Raw genomic sequence first — 19,413 nt, 5'->3', positions numbered from 1 at the left:
GTCATGAGAAGCACCAATTCTATCCACGGACCTTTCGGTAACTTGGCGGGTGCCACGACTGTTTGATCATTTTGCCAGCCCAGACCGGAATCAGAGACACAGCTAGCACAGCGAAAACTCGCCACAGCCAGTCAAGGGTGATCACATAACTAAGATCGAAGTACTCGCCCAAGAAGGGGACACTGCCTGCGTATACAAGCAGCGTACCAATCAGACAGATGATCATGACCGGGTGCCAGGTTGTGATTGAAGTGGCGACCATGCCAAGCTCATTGAGGACGAGAGCCGTGAAGGAAAGACTAATTAGGCGCGGCCCTGTGATGGTATCCAACAATATCTGAGAGAGACCCTGGATCACTGCGCCCTGATAGACAGAAATGAGAACCCAGCCAAAGAAGGAGCGGTAACTTAGACTCTTCCCTGTCTTGAGCTCTTTGTAGAGCTCTGGGTAGAGATTGGCGAGATGCTCGTCGACATCCCGATCAAAGGCGAGAGAGAAAACGGGTGCGTTGGTGTAGACAGTCGCGTAGCCGACCATGAGCCAGTTGATGAACAAGCCCTTGGGATCGAAGTGGCTGGCGATGCTGTACATCGTCTGGCAAACACTGATGATCAACCCACGGTGCATGATGAACTGTGCTAGTTTAGCAGATCGCTTGTATGAGTTGCGGCCGTGCCAGACTAGAAGCTTAGTGATATGGTGGAACTGCGTGATACTGAAATCAGCAGCCAGAGAGGCCTGGCGGCCTTCCTTGCCCACAATACCAATTCCGACATCGGCTGCTTGAATCATCGAGACATCGTTGCCGCCATCTCCGATGCAACAGACACGTTTCTTGGTGTGTTGGCGAATCAGCTCCGCAATCTCAGCTTTCTGGGTCGGGGAGCATCGGCATGCGATCACAGCGGGCAGTAGCACGGCGACAGAGATGAAAGCTGTTTTGAACTGGCCGAGCATGAGGTTCAAGGACTCGCCGTCAATCAGCAGGCAGCAATCGGTCTTGTTGCGTAAGAAGTCGAGAGCTTCTTGGGCAGTCGACTTGTTTGTGACTTTGGTGACTGTATGAATATACTGACCCCGAGAGACCAATTTGGCAGAAATAGCGACACAACGAGCTGTCTCCACTTTGTCACCCGTCAGCATCCAGATCTTGACACCAGCATTGCGTAACAGTTCGAGAGAGGGTTTCACGTCGCGCTGCAGCCGATCTTCCACACCGGTCACACCGGAAAGCTCTAAATCTTGTTCAAGGTATTCGCTCACAATCTTCGCCATGCCTGCATCTCGCCCTTGGAAAGATAGTGAGGCTTGTTTGTATTCAGCGGAGAAGGCTTCGTATTGCTGTGCAGAGATTCGTTTGCGCCCAACAACGAGAGTTCGCAACCCCTCACGAGCCATATTTGTAGTCTCTTCGTCAAGCCAGTCATTCGCTTGAACAATAGTTGTCATAACAGTGTCTGCACCCTTCTGATAAAACCAAATTTCCCTATCGTCTTTGCCGGATTCAAGCTTGTTTTCATCGTGCTGGAATTGGACGATAATCCCCATTCGCTTGGAGTCAGATGTGAATGGGAATATGTCGAGAATTCGAGCCCGGACCACAACCTGTTTCGAGTCGGTGGATTCCAAGACGATGCTTTGTCTGTCTCGATATGCTAGCTTTAACCCGACCTCTTCGGTATATCGAATGATGGCGATTTCATCAGGCGACGACGCTTGATAGTTGGTCACCTTCCGGCCGTCTTCCTCCTCTGTGGTCGGTGTGACGTTATGACAGAGAGCAAGCGCTAAGATGATATCCCGGACGCGGGAACCAATCTCTCTTCTTGTCCGTGGCGCTGTGGCATGGCCAGCCTGAGTTCCAAAGACAGTTGAAGGGGTGATCAAGATACTGCCCGAAAAGGCAAAAGCTTGACGAATAAACGAGGCAACTTCCTCCATTGCCTCATTGGCGTACGATACAGTGCCAACGTGAATCTTTTTGAGCTCCATCTCATTTTGCGTCAATGTTCCCGTCTTATCTGAAAGCAGATATTCAATCCGCCCTAGATCTTCTGGAATTGTGCTGGTGCGGACGACCGTTCCTGGAATGTCTTTGTCCCGTTCGATGAACCGCCCATATACCGACTTCGCCATGTCTAGATTGACCCGAAGACTCATGGGAATGATTGTGGAGAAGAGAATGAGGTAGATCATGATCGCAACGTACCATTTTTTGTCATTTGTTGGTTGGAATCTTTGCAATCCGACAAGGATGATGGAGAGAGTAAGTGTGAGAGCGCAGAGAATTTTGGTGAGGTTGTTGATTTCGAGTTCTAACAGGCCGATCTTCGACCGGGAAGCAGAAGTTGATAGCGAAGCCCGGGTTTGAGATCCTGTATATATGATGACGGCGTAGGTGATGGTATTAGACGCAAGAACAGTGTTGGCCCAGGCGGTGTTGTCGATTGTCAAGGGAGCTGATTGACTTTCCACAGGCCCAGGCGCTCCTTCGTTGTTTGGCGGCCCAGATGATTTGTCAACATGAGCATCGTAGAATCCAGTGGGCGGTCCCAGCCCGATAGTCCCAACGAATTCGTTGACTCTCTTATCAGGAGCGCTAGCTGTGATTTGTAGTCGACCTAAATCGCTCAGTGGGAGCGATTGAGACAGCACGGAAGGTAAACGAAGCTTCCAGTCAGTTTCGCCGTCCAACTGATCAGTCCGAATGAAAGTGTCACCTGCAGGTGAATTGTCGACACTCTCATCACTCTTCGACGTGGTGTTGGTTGTGGGCCCGGACGATCCCTGACCTGGTTCGAGCAAGTCAGTAGACGCCCCAGGCACAAATTCTTCCGTTAATGAATGACGAGGAGTGGCAGAATCGTTTGAAATGCTCTTCAAAATCACCACATCGGCGGGAAGGCGTTGGTTTTTGCGGACTTTTAGCACATCACCAACTTTCAAGTCTCGAGATTTTTTTGTGACCTCCATCGCGTTAGACCTTCCTAGTGCTAGAATGCAATATTCTTCTGCATTGGCTTCGGCGTCTCGTCGCCGGCGACCGATATCATCGAGTGCTTCTTTACCCAATGATATTGAAACCACAAAGGCCAATGGCGCAATGTAGGATGACATATAACCAATTCGCAGCACCGGGATGACCTGCGATAAAGCCACAAGCAGGAAGTAGATGTTGAAAAAGAAGGAGAATTCGTTGTAAAGCGTTCTCGGTAGGAAGCTCCAGGGTGTGTATTTTGCGTTTGAGACCACATTGGCCGGATAATTAGCAGCCTGGTATTGCCCGACAAGTACTTCACGGGGAGGTTGGTTCTCAGAGTCGTTGTTACTGGATCCAAATGAAATTGATGCGCCCTGCAGGAATGCGGGAGTTTTGAATACTGGGAAGCGGAAGCGGCTGCCTTTCGTGCAAGGCTCATCGTTGACATCGCGAGTGGAGACTCTGCGGTCTAGGAGAGGTGCATCGTCGTCTTCCAGATTCCGAGAGCTTGCATGTGAGCCCCGTAGCCCTTGTTCCTCCCCGTTTTCTAAAAGCGCACCGGTATCATCCTCCAAGTCTGCGCGTCCAGATGCACTGCGTCTCCACCGACTTGCCGCTCCGACACGCAAGTTGCGCAGCGCGATACCCGGTCCATAGCTACTTTTGCGGCCAGTATAGTCCCGAGACTCACGTGGCTGTTGAGGCGATGTCGTGCTGGGGTCTAGCTCTTCTAGATCCAAGTCATCGTCCGAGTCGGAGAAGGCGTCTGGCGCATCGGGATGGTCCAGGGGGTGTAGGTAGTCATATGAGGAAGACATTCTTGAAATCTGGTATGATTCAAGTCAAATCAACTGCTAGTTGTATGCAGGTTGGTGCTTTTGGGCCTTGCATCAAAGGAAGGTTCATCTCAAGTATATGTTGTCATGTGCGGTGGTATTGATCAAAACGCATATGCAGCATGATGATGAAAGAGCGGAGGGCTGCTGCGAGGGTGGAAAAAGGCAACAAAAAGCTTCTTTGTGTCAAATGCAGTCAGTGCCACAATCACAAAAATTCCAGAAATAGTTTAAAAGGAGGATCGTGTTGACGTTTCAAAATCGATGACTGTCTGTCGGGACACGCAACCACAGTGCATAACTGGTTGACGTAATACTGCACTTTTCAAGGTTGCTTATTGTAGGCATAAACCGCCCGGACTATTAGTTGATCCGAACCACGGGTTTGTGTTTTTCCTATTCGGGATAGCATCCTGATGACTCAGCGACTTCATTTAGCTGGGGCCCCGGGTATCATAGGCTGAAATCGCCCTTCGCTGTCGCAGTGTTCCAGGACAATCCGACTGCTTGGTTTTTTTGCGCCACCAGCTGATGCATTCATGACCAATTTATTTTCTTGAGTTTTTGCTTTGTTTTATATCTACATCGTTTAATGGATTTCTAAGTTGACGCCTTCGACCCCCCGTTTTTCTTTACGATTGTTGATCACCTGAGGCGTCATTGGAGACGTGTCAGGTTGGCCCCTCCGGACTGCGCGCCCCATCGACAGTCACGTTGGCAATCGAAAACAACTTTGCACATATGGCACACCAAGCGACTGACAATGACTCGGAGTCGTGGAATCCTGCATCACGGCCCGAGAACAATAGCACTCCTGTTACTATGAGCTCGATCGAGGGTGGATTGTCTGAGCCAATTGCGGCGGATAAGCCAAAGGACCTCGCCGATGCCATGTCTCCACAGAGTGAGGATTTCTCTGCGTGGGATATATCCGATGAGGTAGACGCGATTCAGTCTCAACACACGGGCTTGGACATGCTAGTGAACAATGCATCACCAGCGGTAGACCAGGCCGTTTGTCTAGACACGGATTCCGTCGATAAGAAGACCAGTCAAATCCCCGATCAGACGACCGAAGCGGTTCATACACCTATCGCGCCATCTATTGAGACTGCAGATGCCATCCTAAAACCGACCCTGCCAGAAACTCAGCCCGCGCAGCTAGTTCAGACCGAATCATCTCCAGTCCAATCCGATGTCGAGGGTAATAATAGTTTCTCGACCACTATAGACGAGCCACTCTCTATTCCAACCGGAAGCTCTGATACTACCGTTCCCACTGTCGCACCTGGACAAGAAACTACTGCGGAGTCGACGTTTGTGAAAGAGACTACACCATCAAAGGAGGGACAAACAACAGCACCCGAGCCTACTTTGGACACTTTTAAACATGAATATACCACAGCGTCCACCCCCACTGAAGAACTGTTCCCACAAACAGACGGGGAGAATGCCGATTCGGAGGATCCCTGGACTAGCTTTGAGAAGGACCTTGGCAATACTCTGCCCTCCGCCGAAGAGGCTACACCTGAAGAAATCTCCCATGCTATCCCAGAGTTTGCATCGACCTCTCAAATCCAGAATAGTGATGAGCCAAAGTTTGTAGAAGAAGGTATCCGTCCATCGCCAGAGAAAACGGCATCCGCGGGTGCGAAATTTGTCGAGGAGAGTACTGGTGTGTTCACCTCCACCGAAGAGGGCATTGCTCCAACCGAAAATGAGCAACATGATCTCGTGTCTCGCTCGGTAAATGTCGAATCTCAGAATACCGATTCAAAGCCTCCTATCGCGGAGGCCTTTGCGCCGACCAACGCTACCCATCCAGATCCGGCTGCAGTTCACGCGGATACAAACATTAGAGATCAAGCTTTCTGGGAAAACGAGCGGAGCGGTGAAGTCGATTCTGATGAGGATGACTTCTTTAACCAACTCAACACTCAGACAAAGCCTATCTTCGCGGAAGCGGAGTCCAGGTTCGAGGAAGGGGTCCCATTGTTGGATGAATCTACACCGGCTTCGCCTCAGCACCAACAGAAGGAAGAGAAATCTATCGAAAGTGTGTTTTCTAATGATGAAAACGACGCAGATGGCTTCTTCAGCTCGACCCCAAAGGCAGAGGGAAAGAATGACGATGAGGATCTCTTCGGCTCTACTTCAAAGGAAGAGGCTGAGGAGCAACCCGCCGTTCATCTCACCCGAAAGAGCACGTCTCAGGCTTTGGAATCGGCTGGGTTTCCTATTGACTCACCAGTTAGTGACACTTCGGCTGCAGCGCAGTTCGATGATGCCCTGAAGGCTGCGTCCTTACAGCCCAAGACAACAGCCGATCCATCGGAGGAAGAGCTAGCGGCACGATGGGAAGCCGAGCTAGCCGATTTACCGGAGGATGATCTCGCGGCTCGTTGGGAGGCGGCATTGGACGATGACGATATGCTGCTCGAGACCGAAACCGCCCAGCCTATCTCTGCACAGGAGGATATTCATCAAACTCCTGTTGAACCTACCAACAATGGTCTGTCGGCTGGCTTGAATAGTCCCTTCCAGACCCCTCAGACCTTTTCTCAGCCAAGGCCTGTTCCTAGCATATACACACCCCACCAACCGTCCACTGGTGATCTGTTGCAGGGTGTTCCTCTACCAGGAACTGCGCCGCCAGCCACAGCTGCAATGTCATCATACTTCTCGCAGCCACCGCCGAATCCTGTGGCAACCAGGGGAGATAGTTTTGCTGAGCGGCCAAAAGAGGGTTACAAATCACCTTACGACCTTCCAGATGATATCCGACCCCGAAAGCCGGTCGCTACCCACAAGCCTACTCCTCCAGCAGTGACAAGTATGCCTCCACCCCCTCCGCCAGGTGCTTCTGGCGTCCCAATTCCTGCTGCAGCTGGCTTCCCCCTCCGGCAGCTCCCCCCTCAGCTGTTGCTGCTCCCCCTGCGCCCAAGAATTTCTACGAGGAACTTCCTCTGGCACCACCACGGTCTAGACCTGCCAGCTCAGGTCGGTACACCCCTAATCCGCAGGCGGCGCCGACGATGATCGGATCGTCTCTTCCTCCTCCCCAAGTTCAATATGCTGCTCCCGCACCACCGGCCCCACAGCCCTTGGCGCTCCCAATCCAATCCACACTCCAGCCACCTGAACAGCTGGATCCGTATGCTAGGCTAGCATCGAGTGCCCCGGCCGGACCTCCTGCCGTTGCAAGGTACTCTCCTCAGCCCCCTGGCTTGCAAGCACCCTCAAAGCCACCTTCATTGCCAGTATATTCCCCTGCGCCCCCTCCCACCTCTTCAGGTCGCAGTCGATATGCCTCACAGCCACTCAATGTCCCTGGCCAAAATTTGCCTTTCCAGCCACGGACATCAAGTCCGCTTGCACACCATGAAAAGGTTTCTTACCAACCCGATCAAGCACAAAAGCCACCATCTCTCGAGCCTGCGATCAATCTTTCACCGCGCGTGCCCGGAGCTGGCTTCGGACAAATCCCACCTGGCGCTCCGCAATATCTCAATGGTCCTGCCAGTCTACCACGGAGAGAAAGTGCGGGCTCACCAGTGCAGTCATCTCCACCTCAGAGTCGGTATGCTCCTCAAGAATATCTCAATGAATTCGCCCAGCGTCTTGCGCCGGCTCCACCTGCTCCCTCAACGAATGTATACATGTCTCCACCGCCTAGCGATATCCAGATGGGTCCTCTTCGCAGGTCCCAGACCCAATCACCTGCCCGGGACTCGACGAGCCCGCGTTCCTACGGACAGAACATCGATACTCTCCAAAGGCCGGCTTCGGTGCAAGTTTCAGGCTCGCCTACTAAAACCGTGAATCCGTATGCTCCTATGCAGGCTGCTTCACAGCCCCGGGCTCCCACCCAGCACCTGGAATTTATTGCCCCCAATGATGGACAGGAGCATGATCCCTTGGAGCGATGGAAGGGTGCTCCGATCTTTAAATTCGGGTTCGGTGGAGCTGTGGTATCTTGCTTCCCCAAGCACATTCCTCGCTACTCTGTTGGCCAAGTGGCGCCAATGATTCAACCCACTCTTGGCGAACCGAAGATCTCCCAGCTGAGTCAATGGCTGCCCTCTTCTGATACCATTGTCCAACACCCTGGGCCTCTCAAGGTAAAATCGAAGAAGAAGGACTTGATTGCTTGGCTTTCTAGCAAGATTGCGGCGTTTGAAAATTCGGACCTTCCAAGTTACGAACAAGTTCGGTCCGATACGCACAAACGCCAGGAGGAAAAAACCCTCCTTTGGAAGGTTGTCAAGCTTCTGGTGGAGAATGACGGTAATCTGGAGAGTTCCCCTGAGATCCAGCAGTCTCTCCGTCGGATCATCTTCCCCAACTTACCCGACCCCGACGCAGACGGATCATACACCAGCAGCTTAGCTGCCTTGGGAGGATTTGCCCCTTCGGAAATGCCTTCGCAGCCTGATGCTCTTGATGCACAATGGTTGGAAGAGCTTCGCCTACACTTGATCCGTGGTGATCGAGAGAAGGCCGTATGGAGCGCTGTCGACCGACGTCTTTGGGGACATGCGATGATCATCTCATCCACTATGGATAGGTCTATCTCGAAACAGGTCACGCAGGAGTTTGTCCGTCGCGAGGTCAGATCCAAAGGCGCAAACACCGAGTCAATTGCAGCCCTTTATGAAATCTTCGCTGGCAACATCGAAGAAAGCATTGACGAACTTGTACCCCCGTCTGCCCGAGCAGGGCTGCAGCTGATTAGCAAGGCCGATGGCCAGGGCTCCACTAAGAATGCTCTTGAGGGCTTAGACAAGTGGAAGGATACCCTGGGACTAATTTTGAGTAACCGAAGCTCTGAGGATCACCAGGCACTGCTTTCCCTTGGCCGCCTGCTTAATTCTTATGGACGGACAGAGGCGGCTCACATTTGTTACATCTTCTCGCGTGCTGCTGTGTTCGGTGGCCCCGATGATCCACATGCCAACATCGTTCTCCTTGGTGCTGACCATCAGCGTTGCCCTTCTTCCTTGATGGACGAAGACGCTATCTTGCTGACTGAGGCTTATGAGTATGCCACCTCAGTTCTCGGCAACTCCCCAACGGCCAGTCTGCCACATCTGTTGGCCTTCAAGATATTGAATGCCAGGTGCCTCGTAGACCAGGGTCGCAATTCAGAAGCGCAAGGCTATTGTGACGCAGTGGCGTCAGCATTGAAAGCAACCACTCGTCCCTCGCCGTACTATCACCAACATCTCTTTGCGGAAGTCGAAGAGCTGTCTGCACGTTTGCGCCAAACAACCAGCGATACTGGCTCTTGGATCTCGAGACCAAGTATGGAGAAGGTCTCTGGGTCTATGTGGGCTCGTTTCAATAGCTTTGTGGCAGGTGAAGAAAGTGATGCTGCGTCGACTGGATCCGGGAAGGGTGGCGAGCAAGCGGAATTCGGTCCTTTTGCAAACATCGCTGGCACCCCAACAATCAGCCGCTCACCTTCTGTATCTGACATCTACGGGTCTTATCCTGGAGCAGGAGCAGGAGCGCAGCCTATTGCCACCAGCGGCCCGTCCAAGTATCACCCATCGAGCCAATATGCGCCCAATGGCTCGCCCGAGCAGTTCAAGGGCCGATCTTCAATGGATTCCCAGAGGTCTGCTTCATACTTCCCGCCCGTTGGTCAGCGTCGAAGCTCACAAGAACTCTCGCCCTCGATTGATCAACATATGTCCTATGGAGCCCCAATGTATGGGTCACCAAACGCGGGTGGATATCAACCAACACCACCCCAGTCCTCATACATTCCTCTTGCTCCGGTAGAAGAAGCTCTGTCTCCCGCTGAGGCTCCTTCAGCTGCACAGTCCATGGTCAATGGACTCTTTTACCAGCCTCCAGGACAGGCTGCCCCATCCAGCGAATCCCCATATTACCAAGGCCCTCCCGGTATGCCAGCTGGTCCAGACTCAGAGTCACCCTACGCACCTCCCGTTGCTAGCTCATCTTATGAGCCGGTTTCTTACGAGCCGGTCGCGGCTGGTGTAGATATGGGCCATGTTGCCGAGGAGGACGATGTGCCACCTACCGCAGAGCAGCCAAAGAAGCGGTCAATTATGGACGACGATGATGACGATCTTGCTGCCCGGGCAGCGGCTATCCAAAAGGCGGAGAATGATCGCAAGGCAAATGAAGCGTTCGCGAAAGCCGCCGAGGAAGATGGTATGTATCAACAATGCCTAGCGCTTAGCCCACTTGCTAATCCTATTTCTCCTACAGCCAAGAAGGGTGCTCAACAATCTGGCAAGAAGGGCTGGTTCGGTGGTTGGTTCGGCGGACCTAAGAAAGAGGAAAATAACTCCGGTGGTGGTCCCATCAGAGCCAAACTTGGCGAAGAGAGCTCCTTTTACTACGACAAGGATTTAAAGAAATGGGTCAACAAAAAAGATCCCGGTAGTAGCGCTCCAGTCCGCGCCACCCCTCCCCCTCCCCGAGGATCCGCTCCCCCCAGTCGGACTGCGAGCTCGGGCAGCATGCCACCAAACGGTACGCCTCCGATGCCTGCAATGCCCCCAATGTCGGTCTCTGGGAGCCGTCCTCAATCTTCCTCAACCGCCGCCCCGCCTTTCTTGTCATCCAGTCCGGGCTTCTCTGGTCTCGCGCCTCGGTCCGTTTCCACGGGAGCGGCTATGCCAACACCGCCTGGTAGTTCTAGCGGCCCGCCGCGGCCTTCTTCGTCTTTGACTCATGCTAGCTCAATCGACGATTTGATCGGTGCGCCTCAGGCGCGTAAGGGCAACACAGTTCGCGGCAAGAAGAAGGGCCGTTACGTTGACGTGATGGCCCAATAATCATCGGACTTTGTTTCAATGACCGATGATATAGTGCTTACCAGTCTTTTGACTAGCTAAGTTCTCTAATGTCCTTTTCATTTGTTTCATTATGTTCGTTTCGTCGTTATGCCTTTTATTTGTTCTTACATGATTTCTTTGATGAACCGCATCCCCCTACCCTTGAATAATACAACTTCCTGTTACTACCTGATTTGTCATTGCACCAGCATACTGCATGTGTCTTGTTTCTTGCCCCGGCAGACACGCCATCTCTCTGCATTCTCGCTCACTGAACCTCATTCGAAGCCTTGCTTTTGCACATAGCTTGAACTTTGCTGTTCTTTGGCGCGACGTCATCCATGGAGTCAAAGGGCACGTACTCCTGGCATTGTGTATATCACCCTCCTCCCCTTGCTATTATATTCTGGCCCAGCATTTTGTTGCTAGCTGGCACTTTCTGGATCTGGAGGTTTCTTCTTGCATGACTTTTGACATCCACCTGTCTTAATAACGATTTTTAATAATTCATTCCAAATTTTGAACGCCTGAATCAAGATGGACATTGTAGCTCATATTTCACCTCAGCATCATGTGGTGAATGAATTGATATAATACTGAAACGTGACTGTTAGTAGGCTTGGTTGTTGGAGAAATACATTCTTGGGGCCATGTCTACTCACTGTTAGACAAGATTCCTCTCCCTCCCTGTTACCCGGCAGGTAAACATAAAGGACCAGTGCCATTTCATTGATGAAGCCTGACCATAACAGATGAGAAACGGAGTCAGAATTTTGCACGAGCGAGCGGCAGTTCCAAATATCAAAATCCAAAACAACTTACAGGCAACAACCTTCGGACTGAGTCTTCCAATACTGAGCACGCGACTCCAATCCTTTCCATCAATCCGAACCTTAGCCCAGCCAGATTCGGATCCCTCGCTCGCCTCCCGCTTCCGATTAAGCTCACTGGGAAGCTGGCTCATCTGCTCCTGGCTCATTTGAGCAGGATCCAACGGTGGGTTCACGAGATCAGTCCAGACACTCGCGATGCGCAGCTCATCCGTAGCAATAGCAAGCCGTAGTGAGCCATGCATATTAGCAGATAATTCAAGCTTCGGAGACGAGTTGGTCGACAGTGCCGTGGCAGCTGTGCTAGCGCCCGCCGTGCTGAAAGAAACAGATTGCATACCCGGCGCATCGGGCGCCATCATGCCTGGTAGTCGGCTTTTGCTATCTGTGGATGCTAATTTCGTGAAGCGATCGGAGATGCTCTTCAGCTGCGCTAGATTGGGTAGGATGATATGCACTTCGGGATCTGGGCAGTGCGGCTCGTGTAGGCCTTCGACTGCTGACTCGTGGAGAATCCTGATGGGGATTTCTTGGGTGATCCATGTCTGGCGCTCGCGTGGGCCTCGATCGCCTGTTGTATCGATTGGAGCTGCTGGGTTTGGGTCACCAAAGCCATCAGCGTCATTGTTGGTGGCCAAGGCCATGTTCCCGTCTGTCCATTCTGATGAGAGGACTGTCAGTGCCAAGAGAGGAGTTTTGTCTTTTTTAGTTAGGCGGAGCTGTGTATGTGTTGAGCCCCAGGCGGAGCGTAGGGCTCGGTTTAGGACACTGATGTTGACTTCGATGTTGATAGCGTCGGAATTGGATTCTAGCTCATAGGTCGTCTCATCGAAAATGGTTCCCTGACAAACGGTCAATATATATCATATGACTGGTAGATTTGATTATTATTATGCATACAACTGGTATTGATGCCCACACTTGTGTGCCTTGGTCGGGTATGATCGTAAAGCGGATCACCTCGTACTCCAGGCGCATCCAACATACCTTGCCCAGCGAGGACAGTGACGCGGTGAGCTCTGATTTGGTTAGCTCCGACATTTTATTTCAACCATTGAACTTACTGGAGAAGGTCCTGCTGTCTCTTAATTGTGTTCGGAACCGCATTGTGTGAGTTGATGATAGAGGGAGGAGGGTCGACTCCAACCAAAGTGCTTATCGCTATCGTCTATAATGGAAATGGCGATTTCACAACTACAACTCCCGAGGTCTTTCCTCACAGCTTTCGAACTTGATGGCATTCAATTTTACATATATTCCTCCGTGTTACATTCTGCTAATTCACTCGGCTCAAGAGACAAACTTGCAACCAAAGCTGCTCCTACTCCAGACCCATCCTCGGCCGAGTTCAGAGCAATTAAGTCCAATCTGCCTGGCTCCCAATCAAAAATATCACGAAGGCCCTGGACTGCCCGTCCCTTGAGCATACTATATTTACTGAATACTGAGCCATCAACCCCAACGTGGCACTGACGAATCCCCTTTTTCTTGCAGATGGCCGCAATTCCACACGCGTAGAGACGCGCTGCACGCATCGCGATAAGGCCGATAAGATGACGGCATGCCTTCAGCTCGTCCAGCGAAAGTTCCAGATTGAGGCTCTCCTTGAACTCCTCTTTCATGTCGGTTAGACTGTCTGAAATATCCATCTCGACAGTAGACAGAAACGATGTCTCCAATGAGTTGGCGGTCCGAAGTCGCGAGACATCTTGGCCCTTGAAGAGTATACCTTTCTCGTGCATTTTCAGCATTACCAGACGCAGCATCTCTCCTATGTACAGACCAGCCACCATCTTCTCATAGATCTGCGTGCCTGGATGGGCGGACTCCGCGTCAATTTGGCGGTCAAAGGGAGTCAAGGGCAGCACCTTGCCTTCGTTATCAAAGGCGCCGTACTCGGTGTTGATGATCACAGTTGCACCTTCGGGCAGTCCTGAATCACGTAGCTTGGGGATATCCCGGCATTCTTCCATGTATGCTGCATTACAGCCAGTACTGAAAATGCTACCAATCTTTACCTGCGGATCCCGGTAATGTGATGCGACAAGGGTCCCCGCCGTGTCGTTGATGAGGGCGACCACTTTCACTGGGACGTTCTAATTCGATCAGCTGCGACTCTCTTACTATTATACGTGAGCTTACCTTCTTTGCAAGTGCCTCTTCCAGCTGGGGTACTACATCATGCCCTACCACTCCAGAGACACTGAAGTTTTTGGTCCAGCGCTGCAAAATCCCACTACGGATAGACTTTTGCTCCACTGGGAATGAGAATGTGAACGCCATCGGCAGAGGATTTGAAGCACTCATTTCACAGTGATTTTCACGGAGGAAGGATTCGATTCGGTCCGCAATAAAGCCCCACAGGACTTCTTTTGTGCTTGTCTTGACTTCTTCCGGAAGCTTGTATTTCCGTTGACGTTGCTCGAAGTCTCGCTTCCCCACGGAAAGACAGACATCACATACACGGATATTGGTTCCTCCCAGGTCAACTGTGAGAATGCGTCCTTTTTCATTGCCTGTCGGGTATTTCATGATCCATGTGATGTTCATGGGCTTCATGACGCCGATAACCCAGTCAGTATCTACTTGATATCCAAATAATCTTGGTACTGACAATAGACCCACCCTCAACGGTAAGCCCTTTCTCCAGCTGCTGGGCAAATTGATCTGAGATCACCTTCAATACGGGCGGCTCGAGCAAGAACCATCCTTCATATTGCTTGAGTTCATTAGTGAGCACTTCGGCAACACCATTAAGAAGATCTGGGCGGTATCGAAGCCCTTGCATGATGGGTTGGTAGAAGATACTTCTGCAGCTTTGCAGCTTTGGAGAGTCTCGGGGATATTCCCTCTGTACAGGGCTAGGATGTGCGCCATGAGTTCCGAGAACGCCATCATGACCGCATAGTGATCATAGAAATAGATTAAATGGGTAATTTGTTTAGGTTTTGCTGTATCCATATCTGATATGAAGAGTATATAGGAAATAATTGGACAAATATTCAAATATTCCCCTTGCGTCTATAGTTGAAGCTATTTTCAAATAGCCTGGTTTTCCCCTTTAGGAAATTCTTTTCGATCTGCTTCCTCACCGTTTAAACAAGGAGAATTGCTCTTTTTCCCTTCCGATATGCTACAATCGTAGTAAAATGTGAAAAATATACCCAGTAATTTCCCCCATAGTAAGGCGGATCTTCCGGCGATGGTTCGTGTCGGCAACTCCACTAGCACCTTAGCCCTCCCCTGATCGGATCTCCACTTCAAATTGTCAAAATAATCCATCAGAAAATCTTCCGATTGTTTTGATTTTTATAATATTGTGATCAGAAAGCAGGCCTTTCTCTCCTTGTCGCTCATTTGTGCCCAATTCGCACCAGCCACTCTCTCCGCACTCCCTCGCTTCTTACCTTTGTACTTGAACTCGTCGAATTTCCAATCATTTTTCTATTTCTTTATTGTCTCTTCAATCTCCTCGAGCGTATTGCTTGCTAAGTTCTGCACTTTTTCAAGACGCGCGTCTCAGCATGCGGGCTCGACAGTCCTCTTTCCCGCCCTCGTTCCGACGTCCGTCACTTACATGCCATCCTCGAGCCAGTCGAGGCTCTCTGTGACTTTTACACCCCCGGCTTAGGCTGAACATCTATTCGGCATGGCAGCCAGTCGAATAAATCTGGATCGCCCTTCCATCCGCCTCTCCCCCTCCCACACCCGAAATAACTCGCGCTCAACCTCATTTGAAAGGACCCCTAGCTCCATCTACCAACAACTCGACCCTCTCCTCAGCAACCTCTCCCCCGAATCAACTCTCCAAGCCCTCACCTCAACTGATGCGGTACCGTCGAACGAACAAGCCGCTCATGATATCCTCTCGCGAAGCATCTCCCAGGTGTCGCCGTCAGAACGCGCCCTAGGGATACGTGCGGCGGTAGCTGCCCAGAACTTGAATTTATGGCACAAAGAGGTTCTATCATGGGATTGGCCAAATCAGTGCGACGCCAAGGTTGGGATGGGTTTTATTCCCCCATCTGAGTCGCATTCTGGCGGAAACCCCATCCCTTCGGGCTTCTTGGCTTCCCCCAGCAACACCCAGGAAAGCTACTATGGGAGCTTGTTAGCCAGCGTGGTCGAGCGATATGAGAAGAGAGCTGATGAAATCCGCGATGGAATGGACGATCTTAACGTGGAAGAATTAAAGGAACACGTTTTGAATGCCCACATTCCATCGAGGTCTCGGCCCTCTTCCGCCACAAGCTGTGTGTCCGTGCCTCCACCGCTCAGCTACGTACAGCTGAGTGACTTTACAGCTGTCATTACCGCGACTATCCTTCGAGCTCTTCCATATCTATCACGACTGAATGCCCTACTTGCCACCTGGGAAGTTCGCCTTCTTGTCTTACGCCAAATTCCCGGTCTGCTGAGAGAGCTCAACTTGACCCGTTCTGCCCTTGACTCCTCCCTCCACGCCTTACAAATCCCACATTCCTCTGCCTCCAATTCGAGCGAATCCTCCGATGCATCCCTAGCTGCCGAGCATGCTAAACTAGAGTCTGCAGTTGTGGCTGTGGGGAGGCGGATGGACCGAGTTCTCGACGCGTTGGAGGGTCGTCCGGATTCTTTACCCGAACAATGGATTGATGACCTGGAAGCCATTGAGTCCGACTTTGCTACATGGGTAGTGGAGGCTGATAAATGCAAGATTCAAAACGAGTGGTTGCGGTCAACAGCCGAGGCTCAAGTGGCTGAGATGCATGCCGGCGACCTCCACCGGGTAGAGTCATTGAAGGAAAAAGGGCCGGACCCAACATCTGGTAGAGCTGTATCAGAGCCTTCTGATGATCTCCATCCCCCTTCAGATCAGGTTGTCGAACATGAGTCTGAACTCCAGTGTGGCCTTGAGCTCTCGTCTAGTGACGCAAGACCAACTAGCCTACACAATGTTGAACAATCAACGATATCTCTTCAAGAGACGCCACTTCCCGGAGACTGCGTCGAAGGGAACGTTTCGCCAAACCTAAAACTCTCGATATCGCTATCAAAGTCTCCAATCGAAGAGAAACAAGAAGATCACACACCTGTGGCCGTGGCAGAGGACCTAGAGACACCAACACAGTCTGACTTTCCGCCAGCTCCTGCGATAAGTCGACAGCTCTTTTCGGCTCCTGTACATACGCCTTGCGCAATTGATCGCACCATGGAAAACAAGGAAAACATTCCTCCGCCAGATTTCCAACAGCTAGACGTAGCTGTGTCACCACCAAGCCAGGCGTTAACAAAACAAACTCCATTGTCTGAGCATAAGGTTCCAGCCGAGGATCCTTTGCTTCAACATTCCGCTGCATCTGAAATGGATGTTCAACTTCCTAAGCTAGCTGTTTCTGTTGGTGTACCCGCCGCGGAAGACCCCCATGCCTCTGCTAGTCCTAAAGACCTGCCTCGTGATACTGTGGCGTATGAAAGCGTGAAGAACCCCGATGACGAGGAAAAGCAACATTTTACACACTCCAAATCAACCGAACCCAACCCTGAGCTTAAAACCATTAATTCTTCTATTGATCAAGATCCCAAATCGCCCATCGGGCCGAGTGAACACAATCAGTTTGATACTCCGGTAGCAGCAGCTATCTCTCCGATGCTCACACCGAACAGGTCAAACATCCGAGTGCCGAAATCGAGACCGTCTGGCAGGGCTTCCCAAATACCCATGGCTGTGGCGTCACCCAAGTCGGGCTCAAATCACACGCCCATCAAGTCTCAACCCCCGCCGAACGAAGGGAAAGCAGAACCTGGTCAACGGACTGTTCGCAAGCCGTTACAGAGCCCCATCAAACTTTCCAAACCCCGGCCAGGGAAGGTTGATCTCGACAAAGATGATAAAGTGACGCACAAGATTACGCATCGTCGTCGGACATCTACTGGATCTGTGGGCTCTTTGCTTTCAGACCATTCTTCCCTCATATCCAGTCCCGATGCACTTGAGCCGCGCACTGCTTCCTCCAATGTAACGCCTGTTGGGACGTCTTCTCGCCCTGAATCTGTACATCCTCCTTCGCATGGGGACTATACCCTGAGAGAGGATCGTTTGCGTCGTCTGGAAAACCAGAAGCCTGACCCGCGAATCTCTTTCCAACAGAGTCGCACGGTCAGCCTACCCCTCGAGCGGTTTATCAATGAACGCTTGGAGTTGGGCCTTGGAAGCGAGTCGGCGCCAGGTGTGGCTAGTGTGCACCCGTCTAGGACCCGGACACGCTCTGTTACATCTGCCGACTTCCCCCAACCCCCAAAGGTATGTGAACCAATTTTTCGTTTGATTTTATACTGTTCCTAATTAAAACCCCTAGACACGAACCAAAATCACATTCCAGGATACTTCTGCTGCATCCACTCCACCGGTTCCACGTCTCCCTACTCGCCATCATCAGCTCTCTCGAGGAAAGTCTGCAAATGACTTGAAATCTCAAAATGAGATGGCAAAAATTGCGGAACGAAACAAAAAGACATTCGGGATGAATTCTGCCCGAAGGGCCATGGAGCACCTTCTTCAGCCCAAGTCTCTCCGATTGCGGCAGCGACTGACGGCTCATCCAAGTCTCGAAAGCCTGGGCGTGAAGAGACAAGAGCTGTCCTATGTAGAAGAGCATGAATCTGAGCTCACCAATTTCGGATTCCGCCCTCCCTCGCCAACCAAGTACAGCAAGCAACCGCGAGACCAGCTCGACGAAAAGATTAACTCGATTCTCAACTCGTTGCCTGGCCATATCCATATGGTGGACTCCAACCACGAAGTAGAAACGTCCTCATCCTCGTCATCGTTGGACCGACGAATGCGGCACCGATCCGAATCCCCCACCGGTCCAACTCGCAGCAGCACTCCCGCACCTTCTCTGATGTTGATGCCGGCTGGCCGGAGACGGCATTCCCATGCCTTCAAGACAGAGGACAGCTGTGTGAAACTTTATCACCTCCACCACGGGGGCCAGTCAGCCCCGACAAAACTATTCGTTCGCACCGTTGGTGAAGAGGGGCAGCGAGTGATGGTTCGTGTTGGCGGTGGATGGGCTGATCTTGGCGAATATCTTCGCGAATATGTCATTCATCATGGTCGCCGCAAGGTGTCTGAAACCCCCCGTGTGGAGGTGCAGGGCATAAAATCACGTTCCTCGCCCTCTTACACTTCTCCCGGTATGCTGACCCCGGCTACCACGTACCTTGCCTCCGGCCGGGCTACGCCCTCCCGACCACCATCCGTGATCAGTGCTCGGCCACCTTCATCCCTTACCGTTCACAAGAAACGACGAGGCTCGACCGCATCAGATGCAATGGGCACCAGAGCAGTGACGACAGGCCACATATCCTCCTTCACCTCGCCCCCACCCGCTGCCGTCCCTCTCCCTTCCTCGACCGGAAGACGCCTTTCAGTATCTTCCGGCTATTCAGTCGGGGACGCCCACTCCCCCGGCAAAGCCGCTGCTGCCTCCATGGCAAATGAATCCCGCTCCACTCCGCTGGGCTTAGCTGGTCCTAAGCCTCGTGCTCGGTACGAATCCATGAGCCCAGAGGGTGAAGCTTGGGTTGCCGATGTCCTCCAAAAGACCCGCCGCTCCAGCTCCCACAACCCACCCCAATTCGCACTGAGCATGCCACCAGACCACGATGCTGATGACCGATTTGATATTGGCGACGGCAGCATGGTTGGACACTCCCTACCTAAAGTCCGCAGCATTGGTGATATCGGGTCTATCGGTACCAGCAGGCGGGTCGTGCTGAAAGGTCTTGGATCTCGCAGGCCGTGAATTTCGGCAACTGTGATCCCTCGCATATAAAATCTTTTTTCTTTTTTTGATAGCCATTTTTTTCAATGTTTTTATTTCCCCGCTGGACCCATCATTGACGGGTCTGCAGTTGTTTTTATTCGCATCATCCTGAGCCATGGGCTCTTGGACAAATGGACATCGGC

General features: G+C 51.8%; 5 protein-coding genes across 5 annotated transcripts; 2 read left to right on the top strand and 3 right to left on the bottom strand.

Moving 5' to 3' along the window:
• Window positions 1-19: 19 nt before the first annotated feature.
• On the bottom strand, window positions 20-3,799 carry N7447_005025 (aminophospholipid-translocating P4-type ATPase NEO1; the record flags this gene model as incomplete). The annotated part of the gene is made up of 1 exon (XM_057229287.1): window positions 20-3,799. The coding sequence occupies one exon, from the start codon at window positions 3,797-3,799 to the stop codon at window positions 20-22; it is 3,780 nt and encodes a 1,259-aa protein (XP_057084377.1).
• A 759-nt stretch (window positions 3,800-4,558) lies between these two features.
• sec16 (COPII coat assembly protein SEC16) lies at window positions 4,559-10,629 on the top strand (the record flags this gene model as incomplete). The annotated part of the gene is made up of 3 exons (XM_057229286.1): window positions 4,559-6,674; window positions 6,725-10,000; window positions 10,058-10,629. 3 exons carry the CDS (start codon window positions 4,559-4,561, stop codon window positions 10,627-10,629), a joined length of 5,964 nt encoding a protein of 1,987 aa, XP_057084376.1.
• A 569-nt stretch (window positions 10,630-11,198) lies between these two features.
• On the bottom strand, window positions 11,199-12,566 carry N7447_005023 (checkpoint protein HUS1 family protein; the record flags this gene model as incomplete). The annotated part of the gene is made up of 5 exons (XM_057229285.1): window positions 11,199-11,225; window positions 11,292-11,368; window positions 11,452-12,301; window positions 12,360-12,478; window positions 12,524-12,566. The coding sequence occupies 5 exons, from the start codon at window positions 12,564-12,566 to the stop codon at window positions 11,199-11,201; spliced, it is 1,116 nt and encodes a 371-aa protein (XP_057084375.1).
• A 140-nt stretch (window positions 12,567-12,706) lies between these two features.
• hxkB (putative hexokinase) lies at window positions 12,707-14,247 on the bottom strand (the record flags this gene model as incomplete). The annotated part of the gene is made up of 3 exons (XM_057229284.1): window positions 12,707-13,555; window positions 13,602-14,041; window positions 14,085-14,247. 3 exons carry the CDS (start codon window positions 14,245-14,247, stop codon window positions 12,707-12,709), a joined length of 1,452 nt encoding a protein of 483 aa, XP_057084374.1.
• An 861-nt stretch (window positions 14,248-15,108) lies between these two features.
• Window positions 15,109-19,249, top strand: N7447_005021 (GAS2 domain protein; the record flags this gene model as incomplete). The annotated part of the gene is made up of 2 exons (XM_057229283.1): window positions 15,109-17,742; window positions 17,798-19,249. The coding sequence occupies 2 exons, from the start codon at window positions 15,109-15,111 to the stop codon at window positions 19,247-19,249; spliced, it is 4,086 nt and encodes a 1,361-aa protein (XP_057084373.1).
• Between the last annotated feature and the right edge of the window lie 164 nt (window positions 19,250-19,413).

This window comes from Penicillium robsamsonii, assembly GCF_028829455.1.
Source record: "Penicillium robsamsonii strain IBT 29466 chromosome Unknown utg000003l_segment0_segment0, whole genome shotgun sequence".
Classification (NCBI taxonomy): Eukaryota; Fungi; Ascomycota; class Eurotiomycetes; order Eurotiales; family Aspergillaceae; genus Penicillium; species Penicillium robsamsonii.
The sequence above is the reverse complement of the archived record's forward strand: the minus strand, read 5'-3'. Positions and strand labels throughout refer to the sequence as shown.